The sequence below is a fragment of the Elgaria multicarinata genome, chromosome 8, assembly GCF_023053635.1.
Source record: "Elgaria multicarinata webbii isolate HBS135686 ecotype San Diego chromosome 8, rElgMul1.1.pri, whole genome shotgun sequence".
NCBI classification, from domain to species: domain Eukaryota; kingdom Metazoa; phylum Chordata; class Lepidosauria; order Squamata; family Anguidae; genus Elgaria; species Elgaria multicarinata.
Window position 1 is genome coordinate 98,487,426 of NC_086178.1, and position 24,640 is coordinate 98,512,065.

Sequence of the window (24,640 nt, forward strand, 5' to 3'; positions counted from 1 at the left end):
CTTCTAAGCTCTCTGGTCTCCTGAGGTAAATGATAGAGCAAAAATAACAGGACACCTCAGTTTTTCTACATTGTGCTCACTGCCTTCAGATATGGTGATGAGGCCATGTGGAGGCTGCTGTGAAGCTCTTACCCATTTAGGCACTCCAGGAAGATGGAAGCCAAATATTGGCCCGCAGGCACTGCATGTACATGAGCCAGCACAACAGCGAAGAACCAAAGTGGCACAAGCTGCATGGAGCATCTAATCAGGAAGTCACCTGTCAGTGGTCATGTGGCTTTTCAAATGATTAAAATAGTCATTTCAAAATAAATATTTTGCATCCAGCCTTCTGTCCTGGGCATTTATCCAAGCATCATGAAGCTTAGGTAGAAGCTGCATGACACTTAGTTTAGGTTGTGTAGTCTTTGGGGTGTGTGTGTGTGTGTGTGTGTGTGTGTGTGTGTGTGTGTGTGTAGAGTTTGTAACTTAGAAAGGGAGGGGAGCATTGCAGCATCAAAGAAGAACAGATGCATTTTTAGCACAACCTAGGTCACAATCCTACACATGCTTAGGAAAAAAAGAGTCCTACAACTTCCAGCATCCCTCCACCCTTATTCAGCGTCTCCCCTGTGTGTACACTTCCTCTCTCATTCTTCAGATCTCATAATGATTCTCCCTCTGCTTACTTAATGTTTTCCCCAACTCAACTGTCTCTTTAGTCAATGTCAGACCAAGAAATTGCCAGCCATATCAGAAGCATGTAGGTGAAGCTGCTTTAACCATTGTTAATCCTCGGAACCTGAAACAAATTGCATTACTTTTCAGGCGGTTAAAATTGATCTAGGATTAGTTAAACATATGAAATATGTAGCATACATGAAACAAGGCGTTTCAAGGGAAGTGGATACTTTTATTTTTGCCCAGTTGAAAGAGCTATTGCCTGAGAAGATGTCACATAATATACACACTGCTGGTGCAAATAGAGAACTTGTCCCCTTGGGCCCAAATTCATTGTCCAATTTGGATCTGTACAGATAGATAGTCTATGGTGCACACAAGCTATGCATAATCACCCCATTAAAGCAGCTCTGGGGAAGAGTCATTGGCTGGCCATAACCACTTATGTTCAGCTAACATCCAGCTTTAAAAAAACCCAGAATTCTGCACCAAGAAAAGTTGCATTCTGTGACTTGTATAAATTATGCAAATTAATCAATTCTGCTTCTGCCAGTGTATTGGAAGTGGGGGAAGAGAAAAAGCTATATGGGGTATGGAAGCCTTGTCTGTTGACCAATGGAAATCCTGCATTCTCACTCTGGCTTTGATCATTTTCCCAGATATTTTCAAGCCTCCCCATAAGGGCCAGAAACTTGCTTAGTTTTAGACCAGTATTGCAAAATAAAATATCATCAAACTGTACCATTTGTTGTTTTAATTTTTTCCTTTCCTCATTGGTGAATAATATCTTCTTGCAATGGATAGTTAATTCTGCCCTGTTTTTCCTTTCATATACCGTGTTTATATGTAAATTCCATAAAATGCTAAGTTAAAATGTGGTAGGGGATTCAGAATCTAGGGTTCTTAAGATGCTGAATTCTTTACTCACTATCACATTCTGTGCTAGTGCAGAAACAAATCCTAAAAACAAATCCCTGCAGAAAAGGGCAACTAAAATGATTGAGGGACTGGAGTATTTCCCCTACGAGGGAAGGTTGCAACAGCTAGGATTGTTCAGTTTGGAAAAAGGAAGCTAAGGGGAGACCTGATAGAGGTGTACAAAATTCTGCATGGTGTGGAGAATGTGGATAGGGAGACATTTTTCTTCCTCTCTCAAAATACTAGAACCCGGGGTCATCCCATGAAGCTGATTGATGGGAGAGTCAGGACAGATAAAATGAAGTACTTCTTCACACAACGCATAGTTAAATTCTGGAATTCGCTACCACAAGATGTGGTGACGGCCACCAATTTCAATGGCTTTAAAAGGGGGTTGTTTAAAATCCTGGAGGAGAAGAGTATCAATAGCTACTAGTCCTGATGGGTAAGTGAACCTCCAGTATCAGTCCGTAAGCCTGTATACACTAGTTGCTGGGGAACATGGGGCGGGGGGAGGGTGCTGTTGCACCTGTGTTCTGCTTGTGGCTTCCTGGTCGACAGCTGGTTGGCCTCTCTGTGAACAGAGTGCTGGACTAGTTGGACCCTTGGTCTGATCCAGCAGGGCTCTTCTTATGTTCTTATAACTAATAACAAGGAATGAGGTGTTTCCTTAGTCTGCCCTTCTAGCTGAACATTTCAGCTGGAAAAATCACTTCTTGTTCCATTGTAGCCTAAGCTAGTCACTAAGCAGTTAAGAGCTGAAGGCAGATTATAGCGTATTTATTTATTTACTCACCCACTCACTTGATTTCAGTGTTGTGGAGCCATCACCATGAAGGCTCTATTATATCATGTGTTTGCAAACTTGACCTCAGAGTGGAGGGTGATACATGCAGTAGAATTCCCTCCTAAAGTGGCAGGGAGGATTATTTGGGGGGAGGCATTCCCTTCAATAAGTAGGGTCTTATATTTTAAAAACAGCAGCTTGAATTAGGCTTAGAAACAAAAAAGAAATCAATGTAGATATTGTACCTGCAGCTCATTGCTCTTTATAATGAAGCTGGCAAAATGACCTGGTTCACATGTAATCTTCAGTTCTTGGGTTGCTTAACCTAGGAATTGGTGGGGTTGCGTTGCTTGCCATTTCCATTTCTAGTTTACATCCCAGGAATGCCCCACTTCTGGGTTGTTTGGTGATGTCCAAATGTGGGAATTCAGAATAGTTTAGGGACTAAACAAATCACAGTTAACCCAACAATTGCTCATGGTTCATGGGTTCCGATATTACGAAACAACCCAGGAATGGGGCTGGAAGTGGCGAGTGGTGCATTCACTCACTTGCTTCTGCACAACCCTGCCAATTCTGGGTTAAACAACCCAGGTATGTGAACTGAGCTGTATCACTTGATGTTTCCAAACCAAGTTGGACATTAAAAATAGTAAAAAGGGCAGGACACTGCTCAGCCTGTGCATTGAGATCTTCAGAGGAGGCCCTTTTCCATATACCATCACTGGGAGAAGTGCACTATGCATTTACAAAAGAGAGGGCCTTTTCTGTGGTGGCACCCTGACTTTGAAATGCCCTTCCTGCATGGGAGCTAAGATTGGCACGGATTCTGTGTTCCTTTTGGCACCAAATTAAAATGTTCCTATTTGTCCAGGCATTTTGAGGAGGATTTTGAAATGTAAAATTGTATTAAATTTGCAATCTAAGTTTACTGTTTCATATGTGCTGGTTTTCTGGTTTATTATATTGGTTGGTTTTTTTTGCGATTTTATGTACATCACCCTGGGATTGCCTCTTGTGATGAAGTAGTGGTATAGAAATATTAAAAATAAATAAGGCAGCAAGTCTGGCTTAACACATTTTAAAGTAACACACATTGTCATCAAAAGTCCTTCCTGCCCCCTGTAAGGCTGTTGCGTCTAGAGTCTAAAATTACCTAACTACACATAAAAAATAAGTTCAGCTGTCAACCTCAGCTTCCCTCTAAAACTTACTGACTCAGCACCCCATCCTAGCCCAAGATTGGTCTCAAGCTGCCCGGAATGTCATCTTCTTTCCTGGATTCTAGTGAACATACGACATTCAATGTGGTTACTGAATGTAGTCAGTAAACCACAGTTGTTTTAGGGTTGAAGTCCTGGAGGGGTATCTGTTGAACAGACTTGATTGCCATCCATCAGTGGCTGAAATTGACGTGTCCCTTATTGAGGCACCTGATTTAGATTATTATTATTATTATTATTAATTTATATAGCACCATCAATGTACATGGTGCTGTACAGAGTAAAACAGTAAATAGCAAGACTCTGCCGCATAGGCTAAGGGGCTAAGTCAGGCAAGAGGCAACTGGCCTTTTAATATTTTAATGGAACTTTATTTATATAATGGGTAATTTGTAATTCAAATACTAATTATAAAACTAATTGGCTGGCAGTCCATCTGCATCTTAGTTCGTAAATTAAAACTTCACATCAAGGCAAAGTAATTTTGCTTAATGATTGGAATGATGAAGGGAAACATTCAATGATAGAATAAGCAGAGACTGAGGAGCCAATAAAAAAGCTGGATTTCCGAGACTGTGTTGGGTCCGTGTTTGAGGTGCGGACTGGGTAAATTCTGGTCAGAAATGAATTGAAATAAATTTCTCGTACTTCCTTAGTCCGAGTCCCTCTTGTTGCATCTGAAAACGTACGAGAGGAGCAAGTATTGCAGGAGGTGCAGCAATAAACACATAGTGTCAGCTCCCAGTAATACCAGTTCAGCTTTTCTAACCCTACTCCGAATCCCTGCCTGTGTTGAGCCGAGAACATCCCGAACTCTCTTTCAAAATATGTTTCAGACCAGAAAGATGGGTTTTCATTTCAAAGACATCCCAGGCAGCTTGAGACCAAAGCAATGGCCATTCATAAAATAAGATGATCCACACATTAAGAGAGTGGACAATCTCGCCATTTTCATTGACAGAACAGCATTACTGTAACACTTGGTTATTTGGTTCATTTTATATTCAAAGCTGTTTTGATTCCAACAAACATTCAAATATAAAGGTGTGGATTTTGAGGAGATTTTAAAAATGCATTAAGTCCAGCAGGCTTAATGCCTATTGGTTGTAATGGGATTCCAGCATCTGCAACTTCCTAGATTGTAGCCTGAATTCTACAACTACCGTACTTGATTCTTTGTTTCCTACCAAAATAAGGGACCACAATCGCAGGCAGGTATTTGCTCAGAACCACACATCGCACTTTGCAAACATGCTTGGTGGGGTTGGGAGTAAGTTGTAGAAGAAACACAGCAAGTGGGAGGGGTGTGTGTTAAGCATTACACCCCCTGCTGTTTCTCAGCTTCAAATCACCACTTTTCAAAGCTGCTATTTGTCTAGAAGGAGCTGTTATTGGGGGTTTCTTACACGTGATTGGTAATGTATAGTTCTGCCCAGCGTCTCAAAGTGAGATTAATTAGAAACAATCGTATGTTAGTTAAAAACATCCTAAACTAAAATCAGGGGAACCTTTCTCCATACTGAAGAAAGAATGGGGTTCTTTTTCTCTACTTGGGTTGGAAGATTTCTTTGAGAAGCTCTAAAGGCTAATTGACATGATCAGTTTTGAGGTGGAAGAGTCCCCATAAGGTGACTTTCACAAGGGCCTTGTGAAAATGCCCCAACATGGTAAGATCCCAAGTTACTACATGTTAAAAAAATGCTCATCATTTAAGCATGTGCTTTACTCTCGTTCCTTGAAGTCAATGGGATTTTCTTGTTTCTGTTGTGCCTTGTTTTCACTACAATGAGTGAGGCTTGCAGAGGAAAATCATTTGTGTGGTATTTATTGGGGTGGGTGTTGTAATGATTATGTGCCTCCTTAGTGCATACATAGCCCTCTGCAAGATGACTACCTGATTCTTAATATATTTTTTATAAATAATTTTTTTTAAATAGGCTATGACAAAAAAGCAAATGGCTTTGGAAAAACTCAATCTCCAGAAAAGCCTACTCTATTTTGAAAGTACTCATGGACAACCTGTAAGTATGCTTTGGAAAGATAGGTAAAACTTCAAGTTACCCGTAACATATAGTTTTCTACAGTAGACAGCTTCTGAGATTACTTATCAAACATATAAAGGGCAATTGGATATTGTAATCCAGCATTCCTCAACCTGACGCCCTCCAGATGTGTTGGGACTACTACTCCCATCACCCCCAATAGCCAATGAACATGCTGACTGGGGATGATGGGAGCTGTAGTCCAACACGTCAGAGGGCATCAGGTTGGGGGACCCCTGTGACCAGTATTTCAAGCAAGCTTTGGCTGTTCTGGAGGGGTGTTGCCTTCCAGAGGTGGAGAGAGGTTTCTAAGGAGCGCTAATGTTCTTTTGACGTCCACTCATAGTAATTATAACAGGCAAATGCATAACGCTGGTGGTGCAAATAAAAAAGCTGCTCTGTGAGAAAATTAGCATTGAGAACCAATTTTTGATGGCTTTAAAAGGGGGTTGGATAAATTCCTGGAGGCGAAGGCTATCCATGGCTACTAGCCCTGATGGCTGTGTGCTATCTCCAATATCCGAGGCAGTAAGCCTGTGTGCACCAGTTGCTGGGGAACATGGGTGGGAGGGTGCTATTGCACCATGTCCTTCTTGTTCATCCCTGGCCGATGGCTGGTTGACCACTGTGTGAACAGAGTGCTGCACTAGATGGACCCTTGGTCTGATCCAGCAGGGCTCTTCTTATGTTCTTATTATTTAGATATTCGCTAAAGACAATTCCTAGCATTCTGTCACAGTCTAGCATGACCAAGAAACAGAACACTGGGCATAATCTGAAGCCCACGATGCAGCAACCTTGCATGAAACTATGCAGATCTGGGTCTGATCAGTGTCTGGATGGGAGACATTCATTTTTTATATACAAACAAAGCATATACCGAACAATAACAAACTGAGAGGCAATAGCTATGCATCATCAAACAGACTTCAAACCGAGAGCTTTTCTATTACTGCAGTTAAATATGTGAAGCAAAATAAGACTAAAGGGAGGTGAACACTCCAAACAATTTATAAAAGGGCGGTAGTTTTGCGGTGGGCGAAAGCTCCATTGATGAAGGAAATAAAAATATGTTTGAAGTTTTGGTCCCTATCACTAATTAGGTTTCATTGGATCAGCAGCAAGCAGCTTACGGACATTGACACTGCTTTGAGAGAACCTTCCTAGCTTACCCCATTTAATCAGGCGTAAACTAAGAGGAATGGAAGGGCCACAGTTCCTTCTGGAGAGGGGAGGAAACTCCAGATAACTTATCAAATGGCATTGGCTAGTGTTAGAAAGAAGGGGCAACTAGATGACAACAACTCCCACGATCCCCAGCCAGCTTGCTGCTTTATCAACTAGAAACACCCACTTTCTAAAGGGTCTTCAAGACTTCATTCTGAAAGCTGCAAGTGGTTGTACAGCCCAGCCAAGACAGAGACCCCGGTCTAGTTCAAGTTAGTCATCACTAAGCTCTATTGAACCACTGGAACAAGTAAGGGGGAAGTAACTGAAGTTCCATTGCTTTCAACGAGTCTTAGGGACAACTAAGTTTAGTTGAACTGGAGCCAAATTATATTAATTCTATATGGATACACTAGGTGGATTATTTAGGTACAAATACTACATTGCTGTTTTGTGCGTGACCAAATAGGAGCATGCACCTTTAAAAAAGAAGAAGAGTATGCTTCTCTTAAAGTTGTGTGTGTGTGCTTTTTATACATGCAAATTGTGAATGGAAGCAGAGATAAAATGGACTGAGATCTGTCTGCAGCAGGGGTGGGCAACTTGTGGCCCTCCAGATGTGATGGGAGTTGTAGGCCAAAACATCTGGAGGGTCACAGGTCACCGTCCCCTGGCCTTTAGATTAGCTGGTTTTCTGCCCCTTTTCCTGACAAGTATGTAGAACATGGTGGGACATTTGGAGAGCAGGGAGGACCAACGTTCCCGATTTTGTGTAGTCAGAGTCGAAAAGAAGAGCTTTTCAAAATGAGAGATTTATGTGTTGGACAATAGAAAACTTAGCAAGGCTAAAATAATTGGATCCCTAACTGATAGAAGAAGCTTCTTCCTGGGTAAGCTCACACCAAGATAAAGAAGTTGCATCGTAGTCCACCAGGCGTGATGCGGATGCTGAAGCTGGTTTCTGTGCCTGCTGGACCCAAATGGATGCTGCCTGGGGCTGGATCACTCCACCCAGCAGCGAGAACTGCATGTATGCTTCCAATGGTGTGTTAGCCCCAGCTTTAGCAGCAGCCATCATCCACAGCTCCGTGGCTGAGGATGGTGACAAAAAAAACCCTTCTCCTGACAAACAAGCAGCTGAAGAAGTTTTAAAACCTGGGCCCTTGCATGCACATGTCTTTGGATCCAGGTTGTAGCATCTAATGATGTATTTCCTCTCTCTAATGTGTAAAACCAATACTACTTTTTAATGTATAAAAGGACACAGGTAACTGCTGTCAAAAGCATAGTATTTCCTCTCTGTTCTTCCTTGGTCCTCTCTCCAGCTTGTTTGCTTCAAGAGGGGTCAGTGGGAGAAGGGATGCTTTGCTTGCAGAAGGTACAGTGAAAGAAACCTTCCTTGACCTGGTGCCCTTTTGAGATATTAGACTACAGCTTCCATCATCTCCATCCAGCATGATCTGTGCCTGCACTGGATGGGGATGATGGGGGTTGTAGTCCAGTACCTCCAAAGGGCACCAGGTTGGGGAAGGCGAAGTGAAAGGCAGGGTTGGGAAAGATTCCTGCCGGAAACCTTGGACAGCTGCTCTCAGTCAGAGTTGTGGACAATACTGGACCAATGGTCCGATTTAATATACATGTGTTTTATGTTCTTCTTTATGAGGCCTATTTAGGTCTTCCTCTACTTCCCCCTCTCCAGTCTCCCCATCCACTGGCTCTTTTCCCTTTCATCACATCCTTCGGGGATTTCCTTTTGACCTTCCATTTATCCTACAGCACAGTCCATCTCTTAGCCCAGCCTTCCCCAACCTGGTGCCCTCCAGATGTTTTGAACATCTCCCATTAGCCCCACCCAAATGGCCAATAGTCAGGGATGCTTGGAAATGTAGTCTAAAATATCTAGAGGTGGGGGAGGCTGCCTTAGCCTATGACTATAGTTTGCCTTTGTGTGTCTGTGCAGTTGCTGCCCCAAATGCACAGATCTTGTGTATATTAGGAAAGGTGGATTATGTACCATAGTAGAATGTTACCAGTGGGAGGGGCAAATCAGTCTTTTTCTGGTCTGTTACTTCTGCATGTGGTCAATCGTAAATCTGTTTTGTCCAGCTTCTGCATTAATCTGCAAATGTTTTCTTTCCTAATCTGCATCAAAAAACATATATTTAAATACTTAGTTTTAAATATATTTACTCAAAATATACAGTTCTATACATCCCCCCCAATATGCATTTCAAATGTATTTTGATACATTTTTGATCCAAGGATTGCATTGGAATATTTGGAGAAGTGCAAAATCTGATAGATAACTAAATTCCAATCTGAACGTCTGCCCGGGAGAACTGAATTCCTCAAGCATCTCTTGTTACCACTACCCTTGAACTCTTCAGTCCTGTTCAAGATGGACTATCAAAATAGCCTTAGAACCAAACCTTACCAATATAACTGTCCAGAATGCTCTTTCTCTGCACAGCTGGTGCTCAGAGACTAAGCATTTGTCATTAGGCTTTCCTTTCCAGCAGTCTTGAAGATATGACATCAGCTAAATCTGTTAAGCCACCAGGAGCTGGAAGAAATATATAACTCATCTTGGTGGGCAGCTCTACTCATGTTGTTTTTTCATTGGCTGGAGTTTCTTTTTCCTAATATGTTGGGTTACTAGTAAATCAATGGTGTAAGACTGAAGAGTGTCATAGGAGAGGACAGAGGGTTAGTCAGCCAAGCCTCCATTGCTACAGCAGTCCTAACACTGGCAGTTGCCAGAGGCAAGGAGTTGCAAAGAAAGTGAGTTATGACTTCAGGGGTTTGCTGGCAATGCACTTTGGTAGGAGTGGTGGAGCGCTGACTCCATGACTTTCCAGCTTCTACTCAAAAGTGGTGTTCCATTAAAACTAGTTAGTTGCAGACCTGGAGCTTGTCTGTGCACTGTATGTTCTCTGTTGTGGCTGCGGAGTTACACTCCATGGTTTATATGTTGCAGCAGCCCATTCGCAGCCATAACGTATTACTCCCCACAAAGCTGCAGACTTTCGATATCATGTTTTAGCGTGAGTGTTTACTTTGCTCTGATGTCACCACGTGTGGCTTCAGTTCAGATTACGCTTCAGTTCAGTTAGGGGCAGATCCCAGTGCATGTTAGGCACATGAATACAGGGCAGGAGGCGGGTGGGCTCCAGGTGAGTGTTTAGTAATGGCCACCATGGTGACATTACATCTCATTCTGGAACAAGAGTAAGGACAGTTATGTGTAACGCATAAATTCGGTGAACCGTAGCTGCGCAGCTGCAGGCTTTCAAAGCTACAATGTTGCACAGAGTTGCCAGAAAACAAACAAACAAATGCTTTGGGAGGATTTTAGTCACTCAAGATTTGCTGCGAATTGCCGCCGTGTGACAAGGGCGTTGCAGATTTTCCTGGCTGGATAGTCCACACTCACTCCTACCATGTAACCCTATGGTTGCCGCTTTACAGCAGCGATGCTGCGTGTGTGTGTGTGTGTGTGTGAAATCAGTAGCAAAAGTGGATAGATGTCCTCCAGGACTTTATCTATTGGCTTTTAAATTCCCGTATGAAAAGTGTAAAACAAAAACTCGGGGTCATATTTTGTACCATCCATCCTACTGCAATATACAGATTAAGACAAAAACTCCTCTTTGGCATTGCGTCATGCTCTGTGCCAAGGAAGATGTAGGGTTCCCGGTTCCCCACCCCCTAAATTGACTGTTGCTTTAAATTTCTGTAAAGAAACAGTGGTATTTGACCTTCAGATTTTGTTTTATAAATCATGCTGTTGTTTTTCCTATAGGAATTTAAAAGCCAATGAAGTAAATTCCTAGTTGGCAACTAATGTCAATGGAGGTGCCACTTCTGTGTAGAAGTATCTGACATCTTATATCTCCAGAATCAATATGATGTTACTTATTATTCTGTTTCAGATAAACAAGCAAGATAGGAGTCTGATGAAACCCCTTTATGAAAGATACAGAATTATCAAGCAGCTCCTGTCGACACCATCTTTGATTACAACCATTGTAAGTCAGTAAGAGATTATGGAAATAAATCATTCTGAACTTTCCCCCTTTTTTTAGAGTCCATTCACACAGGGGGATCCTTCCTATGAAAGGTATTGAAGGAATAATACAAGGGGAATGTAAGAATGGAATAAAAGGAATTCAGAAACCTTTTAGTGTTCATTCAAGCTTCATCTTGCAATATTGTCACATTTTTTAAAAGCACGACTTAAACTTTGAATGAACAGTGTAGATTGATAAGAAATAAAGATTCCGTACCATATTTGGGTACCACAACTTTCTACAGACAATTCAGATGAGAGCAGCACATTGTGTTGTAAGACTGGCAGGAAACACCTCTGTTTTTCCACAGCAAACTCGGAAGTTAAATTTGTGTGTACATGTATCTTTAAGCACCAGTGCACACATCTGGAAAACCTGATTGGTGTATGTATGCACATGCTTTACTTTAATAGTTAATTTATGACACCAGTGTTTTCTACAGCAATCTTAAAATGTAGCGCCACTGGCCTTCTTTTCCCATATCCTTGAGCATCCCTATTATTTGGGTTGGGGCAATAGGGCTTTCCAAGGAGGTTTGAGCCCCCAGGATCTCTTTTAGAAATTAACCGTTGTGCCCCCTTAGATGTTGAGGTATAGGGCTTGTACTATGTTGTGGGAGAATATCACTTTGGGGATGGTGTCTTTTGTGACAAAGAAGCATGTGACAGTATGTTTACACTGCATCAGGCTGGATTGCTTTGCAACCCCTGTTCAGACCTTCTTGTCTGTGGAGATTTGCTTACATGCAGAAGGCTGTAATTTCAAGCATTCTTGCAAGCATTCTTCCTAGGAAATAAATCACATCAGATTTAGTGAAACTACGTTCCAAGTGAACTTGCTTAAAATTGGGCCGTGTTAGGCTTGCTTCTTAACACCCTGGCCCAAAGCGTATACTGTGTAGGAGCTTGGTCTCAGAAGGGGTGCGTTGGTGACAACTAATGAAAAACGAGGATTTCTGGAGGGAGAAGGAGAGGCAGAAAGTAATTGTGGCCACTTGCATGGAAGCAGAACAGTATTTAGTGACCATTTGCACCAAAGAACTTCCACTAAAGTCAATGGATCTCTGCTGGTTTACATAACTGGGTGTTTTCTTATGTGACATTAAGTAACACCCTTCCTAGAGTTAGAAGACCTAAAGATGGTAACTTCGAGGCTCGACTTCTGCAATGTACTTTGCATAGGGCTGCCTTTGTACCTAGTTTGGAAACTTCAACTAGTTCAAAATATGGCAGCCAGGTTGGTACACCTAGGAGTGACCATCTTATACCAACTTCAAAATCACTTCACTGGCTGCCAATTCGTTTCTGGGCGAAGTATAAAGTGTTGGTTATTACTTTTAAAGCCCTACATAGTTTGGGTCCAGGTTACCTGTGGGATCACCTTCTCCTCTGGGAAGGGTTTACTCCAGTCAGCCACAACCTTTTTTCCTGCCACTTCCAGACTGTGGAATGGCCTGCCGGAGGAGATTCGTTGGCTTAATATTCTCTCTGAGTTTAAGACAGCCATAAAGACTAGTCTCTTCCAGCAGGCCTACCCAGATGAATTTTAAACCTAAGAATTTTAAGATGTCCTGATTGTTATTTTAATATTTGTATTGGTTTTATATGCTCTTTTAACCAGTTTATGTAATATGTTGTACTTAATGTTTTTCCCTGCCTTGATCCAGAGGGAGAGGCAGGTAATAAATAAATAAATAAATAAATAAATAAATAAATAAATAAATAAATATCTCTCTGTGTCATGTGTGAATGTTGTTGATGGTGGAAAGAATTCAGAAGAAAAACTGAATGTCTGGGCTGTCCCTACTATTAGGCAGAATGATGTTCTCTTTGCCATTAATTTTCAGAGATGTGTGTGCAGGGAGTTAATTTTATAACCCTCATTCCGTGTTACAAGCAGGAAGAGGAAGATTCCGATGAAGATCACTCCCAGAGCAGCTATGAATTATCCTCTGCTATGTCCCTCAACCTGCCCACTGATGGACATCTGTGTCATTCAGATGAGGAGAACGAGCCCGCCTTCGTTTCACCCCTGGATGAAAAGAAAGCAATCAAGCAGCCTGCCCTGTCGATGTCCAACTTGCATGAGGCCACAATGTGAGTGCTGACTTCTGTTCGTTGAAATTTAGGGGAACAGCTTGTATACGTTGTTCCCTGGGGAAATGTCAAAGATGGATTTCGGTCAAGATGCTGGCCTGTGAAAAACAGGAAGTGCAGATCAACTGTTCCTCCAGTTGTCTCTGCTTATCAGCTTGCTTGAAGTGCTCCTGAGCCTCCTATTACCAGTGCAAATCTACACACTTCATACAATACAAGTTTTTGTATTTGCCATGCAAAAGTAAAAAAAATAATGCTGTAGCTTCTGGGCATTGTCAGAGATATTAGACAAATTCATAGAAGACAAAGCTATCAATGGCTACTAGTCATTATGGCTATATATTACCTAGCAATATCTATACCTGTTGCTAGGAAATGTGAGTGTGAAGGTGCTGTTGGACTGCCCATAATGTGGTTGGCTGCTGTGGAAACAATTCTGGACTAGATACTCTTTGGTTTGATCCAGCGTAACTATTCTTATGTGTTTGGAATTAGCAAAACAGCCTCATATGCTATTGAGCCCATCCTGCCCATCCTAAGTACAGGGCACAAGAGGCAACACCCGATGAAGTTGCATGCATATTCCTGACCCCAAAACTGTCAATCTGTCTTGTCACCTTCATTAAGTGTTTTCAGGCCCTGTAATCTCCAGGTTCTGCTTCACCTTTTGCAGGCCTGTGCTACTGGAACATCTTCGAGAAGCAAGAGCTGACAAGAAAAGGCTAAGGAAAGTGTTACGCGAATTTGAGGAACAGTTCTTCAAGCAAACGGGAAGGTATTTATTTATCTCAGTATCTCTCTCGTGTTGCTGCTGACCTATACCATCACAAATCCCCCAAATAAATGGCTTTCCGCAGGATATTGAGGTGAGGCTGCACGAATTAAGATTGGTCAGTATTTTCCACCCTTTCAGTAGCACATACTCCCCCCCACAGCTGAGTTAAATTTGGAGGCATATTTCACGCTTACTCTCAGAAAAGGTTTACTGTTGAAGTGTGTAAGGACATGAGGCACCTTGCCAACGGAGGTATCATCTAGCACCTATGTGCCTGTGATTGGTAGGAGACAATTCCAGAGCAGTGACTCATGCAGAGATGGGCAGATGGGCAGCCACCTGTTGCATGCATACTTGAGGCCTCCAGGCAGCTTTCAGTCTTCAGTGGCCCCATTCAGAAGATACTTTAAACCATGGCTTTAACCACAGTGGTTAAGCCAGAAAGCCAGGCTGTGTTCCAAAGACACCTTCAACCATGGCTTTAACCACAGTGAATAAGGCTTTCTGGCTTAACCACTGTGGTTAAAGCCATGGTTCAGGGTGTCTTCTGAACACAGCCCGGCTTTCTGGCTTAACCACTGTGGTTAGACCTGTGGCTTAAGGTGTCTTCTGAATGGGGCCAATATTTCTCACATCACACTAGCACTTCCATCGTGGTGTATAAGTGTGCCTCAACACAGATCTACTGCCCTAAGCATCCCATGGGAATATTGTAAATCATTTGTAGATGAGGGCAGCTTTGCTTGTTAAAGATCAGAAGACCTTTTGCAGAGAGCAGGCTGTTGGTCTTCAAACTGTGGATTATCATCAGACCAAAGGTGGGCCAGGGCAGCATCTTCCTTTTCAAGAGACAAAACCATTGCAAACACACACACACACACACACACACACACACACACACACACACACACACCTTTTGTGAAGAAATGCTGTATTTTGCTGTTTATTTATACAGTTTGTATTGTTTATATGGGGGGTAGGAGTGGGGAGCCCCACCCACTTCTTCCTACTGGGACACTGATCTTGATTGGGTTTGCTGGGCTGGGGGAAGAGACTTGACTCTGTCCCGTGATCTTGGTGCAGCCAAGATGGCTGTTTCTCTGCCACTAACGGTGCTGAAGAAACAGCAATCCCAGTCAGGCTTGCTGGGGGTGGGTGGGAAAGACTTGAACCTCTCCACCTCGAAGCGCTTCCAGAGCCGCTGAGATCACTGCTTCCCTGTTGCTAGTAGTGGTGGGGTCGCAAGCAGCCTGGGTCTGCATGTGGCCCTTGGGGCTCAAAAGAATGCTCAATCCTGCCTTATATTCTTTGGAGTTGTTTGTCCCCAGCTACAAGTCGCTTGTGAATCCTTGCTCCTCTGTCGCTTAAGTGCCAGTGTTCCATCTGCCATTTTTCAGGAGTCCCCAGAAGGAAGACCGCATCCCCATGGCAGAGGAGTACTCTGAGTACAAGCACATCAAAGCCAAGCTCCGGCTGCTTGAGGTTCTCATCAGCAAGCATGATGTCTCCAAAACCATCTGAAGCCAATGGTTTGCAATAGTAAAATGCCCTGGTGTGGGAATAGACTAGAGAGAGAGGGAGGGAGGGAGGGAGGGAGAGAAAGAGAGAGAGAGAATTACACAGGTCTGGTTCTTTCTGCACAATGATTTAACACCTTGAAATTCTGATGCACTTTATTAATGTTATGCCGCTGCAGGTGAGCGTGTGAGAGAGATTGTAGCGGGTGTGAGAATGCAGGAGGAAGGAGTGATTGAATGGAGGACTGCTTCTACTCTGTGAGTCATTGCCTATTTCTGGACCCAGTTTTTCCTCTGACAGGTTTTCCCTCGCCTACCCCAAAGGAGGCAGCCAGATGCAAATCCAGGAATCTGGATTAGGGGGGGGAACCACCTGTTTCTCTGAAAGCTCCACTGGAAGGCGTTTTCAGGCAGGTGATGTTACTCCAAGAAGCATACTAAAGATATGGGAAGGACAATGCAACCCTCTAAATAGGGTAACCCATTTTCTTCTCTTCATTTTTCTGGCCCATGCTGTGCAAAGGGGGAAACATAGGCATACTCTACGGCTCCTGAGCTGACCAAGACATCATTAACTTTTTTTAGCTGTGATAGAGCATTGGATTCACTAGGTGGGCTGGAATAGAATTTGGCTCTGAGGAGGCCCACAGTAAAGTACCCTGTTCTCCATCCCGACTGGCTGGGTTGGGTGCCGCTCTGTGATAGGCTATGCCAAAGCTGTACTTTCTGATCCCAGTTGGAGACTGAGGGGAAAAAACTACCCCCACCCCCTGCAGATAAACACTTAACCAGGAACCCCCGAGAACTTGAGTAGCTGTCATGGGTAGTTCAGTCTGCTCTGGAGGTCTCTGCATCCACACACAGCCCACCACTAATGTCATGAAGCTGATTTGGTGATAGGCTTGCTCACTCACTTTCCCCATAGCTGAAATCAACAGTACCTCCGCAAGAGGAGATACGGTTTTGAGGCTTCCGGTCTTCCTTCATCTTGCACCAGTGGGCCCTTGATGTGCTTGTTCATTAACAAATCAGTCTAAATTTCCCAGTCTGGTGGAGATACCTTTTCACTTGTCACACCTCCTGGGGTGTCAGAGCCTGGGCAGAAGGGAAGAAGGCAATATATTTATGCAGCTGCCCTGTAACACACATTCTTTAAGTGACTTACAAAACAAACACATTAAAATGCTATATAAAACAATGCAAACTATTAAAGGTAAAACACAATTGAAACATGGCTTTTAGGCTGAGAAGCTCAGGTTATAAGACATAGGTTTATTTAAAATGCATGGATGAATAAAAAGGACTTTGCCATTAAGATGGTATCCCGGTGGATCTCTGTGGGATGGCTGTTCTGTCATGGAGGTGCCCCAACTACTGAAAAGGTCCTCTGGCTGTGGAAGTCATCCACACCGCTTCATTTCGCGGGGGGGGGGGGGGGGTTTGGAGTAGGGCCCCTGAAGACCTTAAGGTCAGGTAGGTACAGTTGGGAAAAGGTGGTCCTTCAGGTCACCTAGTCTCAAGCCATTTGGGGCTTTAAGGGTTAGAATCGGCACCTTAAATTGGGCCTGGAAACAGACTGGAAGCTAGCACAGGTGACAAAGCACAGGCATCTCATGGTCAAATTTTCTAGTCCCAGGTAATGAAGTTGCAGCCTTATTTTGGACCAATTGCATTTTCATTAAAGGCAGCCCAAGGCATTGTAATAATCCAACAGGAGGTTGTCAGAGCATGAGTAACTATGGCTCATATAGAGCCTGTATTCATTTTGGGGGAAATGAAGGATGGCTCTAATAGAAGGAGCACCCTAGGCTGATAGAGTGTACACACAAGCTCGTAGAAAGTACCTCCAGTTCCCACACGCTTCCTGCTGTAATTATGGGCATCAGGGGCTCTTCCGTATGCAGGAAGGATACTAACCATCATGTCTCAAAACACGGGTGGGGAGGCTCCAGCCCCTGCCATGCCCCACTGGCTCCTGCTAAGGCCCAGCCCTCTCCCCAAAGCCCTTGCCCCATTTGAGAAGGGAGAGGGAAGTTAGCTTGATTGGAAACCACCGCCACAAAGTCCCCAAAGTTGTTCTCAAGCCTCCATTTGTCTCAAAGAGAAGTGTGGTTGAGCGCAAATTCTTATCCCTTACGGACTCCCTGAGGTGGCTTGAGGGTCAGGGATTATCATGGGTTTGTGGCAGGAGCAAGAGGCCACATGGTCTGAGCAATGTGATTCTGTAAGTATCTTTCACTGTCTAGCTCCTTCCTATCTCTCCTCTCTCATCTCACACTATTGCCCCGCTCGTGCTCTTCGCTCCTCTGATGCCATGTTTCTCGCCTGCCCAAGGGTCTCTACTTCCCTTGCTCGGCTTCGTCCATTTTCTTCTGCTGCCCCTTATGCCTGGAACGCTCTTCCAGAACATTTGAGAACTACAAGCTCAACCGCAGCTTTTAAAGCTCAGCTAAAAACTTTTCTTTTTTCTAAAGCTTTTAAAACTTGATTTTGTTCTGACTTTATACTGTTAGTTTTACCCTACCCAGTGCCTGTTTACCCTACCCTGTGCCTGTTTGCTTTCTCTTCCCCTCCTTATTGTTTTATCATGGTTTTATTAGAATGTAAGCCTATGCGGCAGGGTCTCGCTATTTACTGTTTTACTCTGTACAGCACCATGTACATTGATGGTGCTATATAAATAAATAATAATAATAATAATAGTAAGTAGGACCCACCCGGGGTGGGGAGAATCCTAGGACACGAGGCCCAATGGATCAGAGAAATCTCACCTAGAAATCTGCTTCCCACCATGGCCAAGCAGCTGCCCCGTTAGGAAGCCCACAAGTAGGATATAATCAGGGCTGTGTTTTGCTGTGCTATAATCCTGTGCAAGCCTTAATAGCGCAACATGTGGTCCTCGGCTACCCGAGGATTTCAATGTTCTCTCTCTTTTCTCTAATTTGAATAGGGTTGGATCCAGACTTAGATAAGCTTAGAGTAGACTCAGTGAAGTCATGGGGCTTAAATTAGTCATGACTGATTTAGAATCATAGAATAGTAGAGTTGGAAGGGGCCTATAAGGCCATCGAGTCCAACACCCTGCTCAATGCAGGAATCCACCTTAAAGCATCCCTGACAGATGGTTGTCCAGCTGCCTCTTGAACACCTCCAGTGTGGGAGAGCCCACAACCTCCCTAGGTAACTGGTTCCATTGTCGTACTGCTCTAACAGTCAGGAAGTTTTTCCTGATGTCCAGCCGGAATCTGGCTTCCTGTAACTTGAGCCCATTATTCTGTGTCCTGCACTCTGGGATGATCGAGAAGAGATCCTGGCCCTCCTTTGTGGCAACCTTTTCAGTATTTGAAGAATGTTATCATGTCTCCCCTCAATCTTCTCTTCTTCAGGCTAAACATGCCCAGTTCTTTCAGTCTCTCCTCATAGGGCTTTGTTTCCAGACCCCTGATCATCTTGGTTGCCCTCCTCTGAACATGCTCCAGCTTGTCTGTATCCTTCTTGAAGTGTGGTGCCACTGATTTTTATAGGTCTGATCTAACATTACTAAGCCTGGACCCAACCCATTATGTATACTGGTTGCAGACTCCAGATGTTCCTAGTGAAGAATCTGGGCTACCCTGCTGCAAAAGTTTGATATAATGCAGGTTCCACACATCTCTGCCTACTCTCCCCCACCCACCAGAGGCATGTGGGATAGTTGTGCTAATGGTAGCCAATTCCTGCCATGCCCCCAGGTCAGTGAGAGTTGAAAAGCAAGGATTCTTTTCACAGTGCAGGGACTGTATGATGCTTAGACCACTCTGGAGTTCCTATCATGCAGGAACTAGTCCCTAGAGAAGGGGGTTAGGAGCTATAAATGACATTTGTGACAGATGAAGTGAAGTGTCCAAGGTGGAGCATGGCCAACAAAAATAGCAGACAGGCACACAGAGCAGGAGCAGTTCAAAGGCTGAGGCATCTGTTGTAGGGTGACCATATGAAAAGGAGGACAGGGCTCCTGTATCTTTAAGAGTTGTATTGAAAAGAGAATTTCAGCAGGTGTCATTTGTATATATGGGGAACCTGGTGAAATTTCCTCTTCATCAACGCAGTTAAAGCTGCAGGTGCCCTGCCCTCTTTTAAATCTGGTCACTCTAGTATAGCTCCTGCAGCTTTAGCTGTTGTGACGAAGAAGGAATTTTACCAGGTTCTCCATATAGTCCAATGATACCTGCTGAAATTCCCTTTTCTATGCAACTGTTAAAGATACAGGAGCCCTGTCCTCCTTTTCATACGGTCACCCTAATCTGGTGCGTTCTTGGGAAGCCAGGGAGAACAGCTGCAGCACTTCTTTGTTCCTTCTTAACTGAACGGCTTTAAAGAATCCGACTGCCACTGGGCAGTTTAAAGAATTCTTTAAAGAATCCGACTGCCACTGGGCAGTTTAAAGAATTCTTTAAAGAATCCGACTGCCACTGGGCAGTTTAAAGAATTCTTTAAAGAATCCGACTGCCACTGGGTTCTAAATGGGAATATTACCTCTGCAGAAACCAAGAGGCTGCCTAGGCTTTGAATGATGGGGTGGACCATAGCCCTACTTCCTGAATTTGCACAACGCTGTCTACTTTTGTCTGAGGCGAGGTAAAATCCAACGTGGTCCCTAGTAGCTGGCTCACCAGGGGAAACAATATGTCTCTTTGAAGTGCACTGTGGTGCCTGTTAGGAGTACTATTAGTGTGGACCCTGGAAAAAATGTTGCCGAGAGAAGAATGGTAAGGGAAAGAAGACCATTCCCCCTTCTTTTGCTTCTCCCCTGCTTTTCCCACCACCCCTAATTACGCTCTATGGAGCTAACTCCAGGTACAGCTGCCTCCCCTTGCTGGAGCAGGAAAGTGCCCAGTTCAAGCAGAAGAGCTGCACTGGTAGCTTGGCTAGCCCCTGTGACTGCTTTGGGGGACCCAAGGGGTGAGTGAGTGAGTCTGTTTTCTGTTCCCCTTTGGACCTAAAGGCAAGACTCAGGAAGACCCCCACCCCCTGCCCCATAAACCGATCAGTCTATAAACCGAAGGAGCAAACCCTTATGTAAGGTAGGGGTGGACTCCAACTCCCATCAGCCTCAGCCAACATTCCAGGGATGATGGAAATTCCTGCCCAACTTGTAAAGGGCCACTGGTTCCCCAACCCTGGTTTATTTATTTATTACATTTTTATACCGCCCAATAGCAGAAGCTCTCTGGGCGGTTCACAAAAATTAAAGGACTCCTTCCTCCCAGCCCAACTCACATTATCCCTCCTTCTTCGTCTTACCCATCCCTCCCCATTCCTGCTCACTTTCCTCCCATCTCCTCTACCTCCTCCTCCGTTGAGGCTGGCTGTGGGAAAGGAAGTAGTCGTCCTCTGGAAGATGACTCTGGACTTCCTGGCTGTGCAGGAAACCCACTGATGACATTGCAGGGAGAGAGGAGCTCCTTGGAAGAAAGGTGGGATATAAATGTAACAGACAAACAAATGAATAGAGTTCACCTCATCATTAGGCGCCCGACTGAAGCGAAGACAGTGGCAACCTCGCAGTTTCCATTCTGTCTCTATGCTGACACCCACTGGCTGAGGGATTTGTGCCTCTGCCCTGTTCTTGGGTGGCCAGGGATCTACAGCAGCAAAATGGTGGCATTTGTGGATAGCCTTCAGTCCCCGGTGCTTTTGGAGCATTTTTAAAAATGCCCTGCAAGCTTTGGGGATTCCCTCCAGCTACAGAAGCCTAATGTATTTTTAATAATAGGAGTCATGAAGTAATTGGTCGTATTGGATGGCTATCTGTTAATTTCCTATATTTTACTAGGAGATTGCCATCCAGATTTGTAAAAGTAATGAAAGATTGCAGGGGGGGGGAGAGAAGAGAATTAACTGCTTTATTGGATGAGCTAATTTGCTATTTTAGGTACAAATCCAAATACTGTACAATGAGGTTCCTTTCAACATTAATCTATCGTCTTCGATCTTTAGACCTATGCCTTAAGATCTCCGTCACAGCTGGTGCACACAACTGCTGTAGTAGTTTTTATATAACTATATTAATATCCATTTATAATTAATTATTACAGAATCACTTAAAAGTAATGACATAAATTACAAAGTAATAAACAAAAGTCAGAGTAACCCCATTAGGCTACTTTAAAATTTTAATTTTAATGCTTATTGCGTCTTCCAGGACCAAATCTCTCAACAATATTTGAATTAGTATATGTGGATTTCAATAAATAGAGAGCTAAACTGTCCCAATGATGGCCATTGCTTTTTCTCCACGGGGGGGCCTTTCTGTGTACTGCCTGTCAATCTAATTTTCTGAACTGTTACAAAAGCGGAGTCAAAACTACTTCTGTCTCTTTGTTAACTTTAGGCTCTTATTGCGTACACATTCGTTTCACGTCAATCTCCTCTTTTCCGGGTTTCTTCTTTTTTAAAAAAATTCTTTGGCCTAATTTGCCCACACTGCTGTTTAATCCTATTGGTTGAAGCAACCCACATGATTTTGTTGATGTCATGATGCTACTTCCACCATGATGGCAAAACAAAATCACATGTGCCGCCTCAGCCAATAGAATTAAATGCCAGTGGAACAGAAGAGGGCACTGAAGGCAGAGGAGGAGGGGAACAGAATGGCACTGAGAAGCAGCTGCACATGGGGAAGAAAAGGGTACTGAGCAGCAGAGACCCAGTGGGGATATCTGGCCACTTGTTCAGACCAGATATTTGCTTCAAATATTAAAATTTGAGACTTATTTGGTGCAACCCTGCCAGTTCTACTTCTGTTGCAAGTTTGTTTTAGCGAGGGAAACAGACCTTAAAGAAACCAGTGCGCTTATTTGCTCAGAAGCAATAGCAGCATGGATTTAAAGACACGGGTGTGATGGTCTGCGCCGTTTGCAAGTAATATTGCACATGGCGCCACTTTGCTGTTGTGGTAAAAATTAAGAATGGAAGCAAAACCAACACTTTTTGGCAAACTCACACTGCCAAGCCCATGGCATTTGGGCTATGGTGCTGTAGCTTTTGGGCTATCAACCTCTTTCTGGAATATCCTGCTTTCCCAAGGAGCCCTAAATTACCACGCCCACTGAGATGATGAAGTCACTACACTTAGACCTCAATGACAGTCCTTGAGATGGAATTCATGAAAGCTCTCGGCTAACATTAGCCGAGGGGTTTCCAGTGTTTCTGTCTTCACCAATGCCGTTACAAGCATCAGAGTACAGGAGGGCACCACCAACAGACCCTATTGAGCCTCCATGGTGTTGCGGACAGGGGACTTGGCTATTTGCTCCCTAAACATTAGTCATGCTCTCAAAAAGCTGTGGCAAGTTGAGTATACATCCACGTAAAGCAGTGATTTCCAAGCTGTTTCAAGGAATACTGGGATATATATAAGCTTATTGGCAGTAACACTGACCAAGCATCCCTGAAAACGTATCTACCACTACAGCAATACACAACCATAGGAAAATGTTGGGTGTATTCCAATATATACTTTCAAATTCCAGGTCGCCACATGAGCTAGCTATGGACCTTAGAACATGTCCCCAGGTCTCTCCTCAGTAGATGGCGACATAGGATTCCCTAAAAAGAGAACTTAAAACCCACTTCTGTAGGGAGAATAAACTGCCTTTAGGATTCTCCGGGGAGGAGCTTGTGAGGGCCAACTGTGCTGTAATAACAGGATCATAACGGATGATACAGCAACGGTAGCACGTAAGCACACCTAACCCTCTCTCTAGTTATAATTCCTGTTGTAGTTCCATGTTGGTTCTTCCAGGAGTACCAGACACCCATGGGAGCAAATTCTGCAGAATGTTTTAGAAGCCAGGAAAAGGTTTTCTATACATGGCTTGACTTCTTAGTTTACAGAGCTAAGCAAATAGCTTAATAAAAGCAGAAAAAATAACATTTTGAATAGGTTCGTTCCTTTCCTCCTTAAAAACATCAAGAGTGCTTCCAGATAAGGTTTTTACAGCACCATCACTCTGTCTCATTCTTGGGATTTCATAGGGGATTGAGAGGGTCAGCTTCCTCTCATGATCCTCCTGTGTTTTCCCACCCCTTCTGTCATCTTTTTTTTTCTTACCACAAAAATCCTGTTATGGAAAAAAGATGGAATTGATGCACAATGCCTTCTGAATGATAGTGCTAGGAGCCCTCTTTCTGGAAGCACCCTAAATCTGGCATATTGAGGTGGGGGTTAGGGAAACATAGAGAGAAAAGAGTAGCTAATGAACTACATGGCATTATAAAGCTACTCCGTCCTTTGAAGCAGAAATGGCCAAGACTTGGTTTATAGTAACCAAAATTAAACAGAGTGAAGCAAAAGTAATGTTGGCACATGCCTGTTTTTTTGTTTTGTTTTTCTGTAGCACTTTTCCTTAGCCCAATGCTATAAACATTTGCTTTTTCGGACTACCAAAGCTTGTTTGAAAGCATGCACTTTGTAGGACCTTAATATTTCCTGTGTGATGATTGCCAAGATAGTTTATTAAAATAGTGATAATAGTTTATTGCATTATGATATTTTGGATAGATCAATGTATGCAGAATATTTAATCTAAGTGTCATGGTTATGAACTGAAGAAAGCTGGGTTTCTTTTTTTGGTTTATAGATTATAAATATGGATAGTTTTTTCCATCCTGACATTAAAGGGGAACACACTTTTAAACAGAGAGAGATTATTCTTGCAATTTGCAATAGATCACTTCTGAGTGGATAATGTTTCAGTGGGAGATGGCTTGCTTTGCTTACCAGCTAACCCAGGTTTAATGGCAAACAAGTTCAAGGAAGAGCTCCAGAAGGAGAGATGTACTGTCTTTAATGTTTTTGTTTTGTCATTTTGTATTAATGACATGAAAAGCAGGGGCAGAACCCTCAGTCTTCCCTCTCTGCTGCATCTGTAAAGGGGGATCCCTATAGGCAAAAGAAGTGTGTGGTGGGGGCCAATTAATAATTGCATTATGCTGGGCGGAAGGGCGTGATGTCATTGGGAATGACCAATCACGTTGCATTGTGCATGACTCAGTGGCGGCCAGCAGCTTCCGTAGACGCCTATAGGGGTCCCCTCCATGGCACAGAGCTGCATGCAAAGGGCAAAGGATTGTACCTCGGCTGTTTTTGCTATAGTAATAAGCTATTCATATTAGGAAGTCTATTATCCACCAACCCTGTTTGTATTTCTGCTGTATGTCAAGTCTAAGCATGATTTTTTAAAAGGAAAAAATAAATCTTTTCAAAAGAGTTTGGGAGGGGATCATGTCACACTACTAACCTAAGTGGATTTTAAAGGGGGGGGGGTTGTTGTTTCTATAAAGTTTGATGTTTCAGTGTAATTGGCTTGATCATTTATAACTGAATCAGAATGGTCTCCTT

At 43.4% G+C, this 24,640-nt stretch overlaps 1 protein-coding gene across 1 annotated transcript in view; it reads left to right on the top strand.

Moving 5' to 3' along the window:
• The window catches only part of FAM13C (family with sequence similarity 13 member C), an 80,892-nt gene extending 65,073 nt beyond the window's left edge, over positions 1–15,819 (top strand). Inside the window, exons 11-14 of the mRNA XM_063133093.1 lie at positions 10,730–10,825; positions 12,767–12,963; positions 13,637–13,738; positions 15,136–15,819. Of these exons, the coding sequence (XP_062989163.1) occupies positions 10,730–10,825; positions 12,767–12,963; positions 13,637–13,738; positions 15,136–15,259 (519 nt within the window). The 3' untranslated portion in view covers positions 15,260–15,819. The remainder of the gene's footprint in view (positions 1–10,729; positions 10,826–12,766; positions 12,964–13,636; positions 13,739–15,135) is intronic.
• Positions 15,820–24,640: the final 8,821 nt, after the last annotated feature.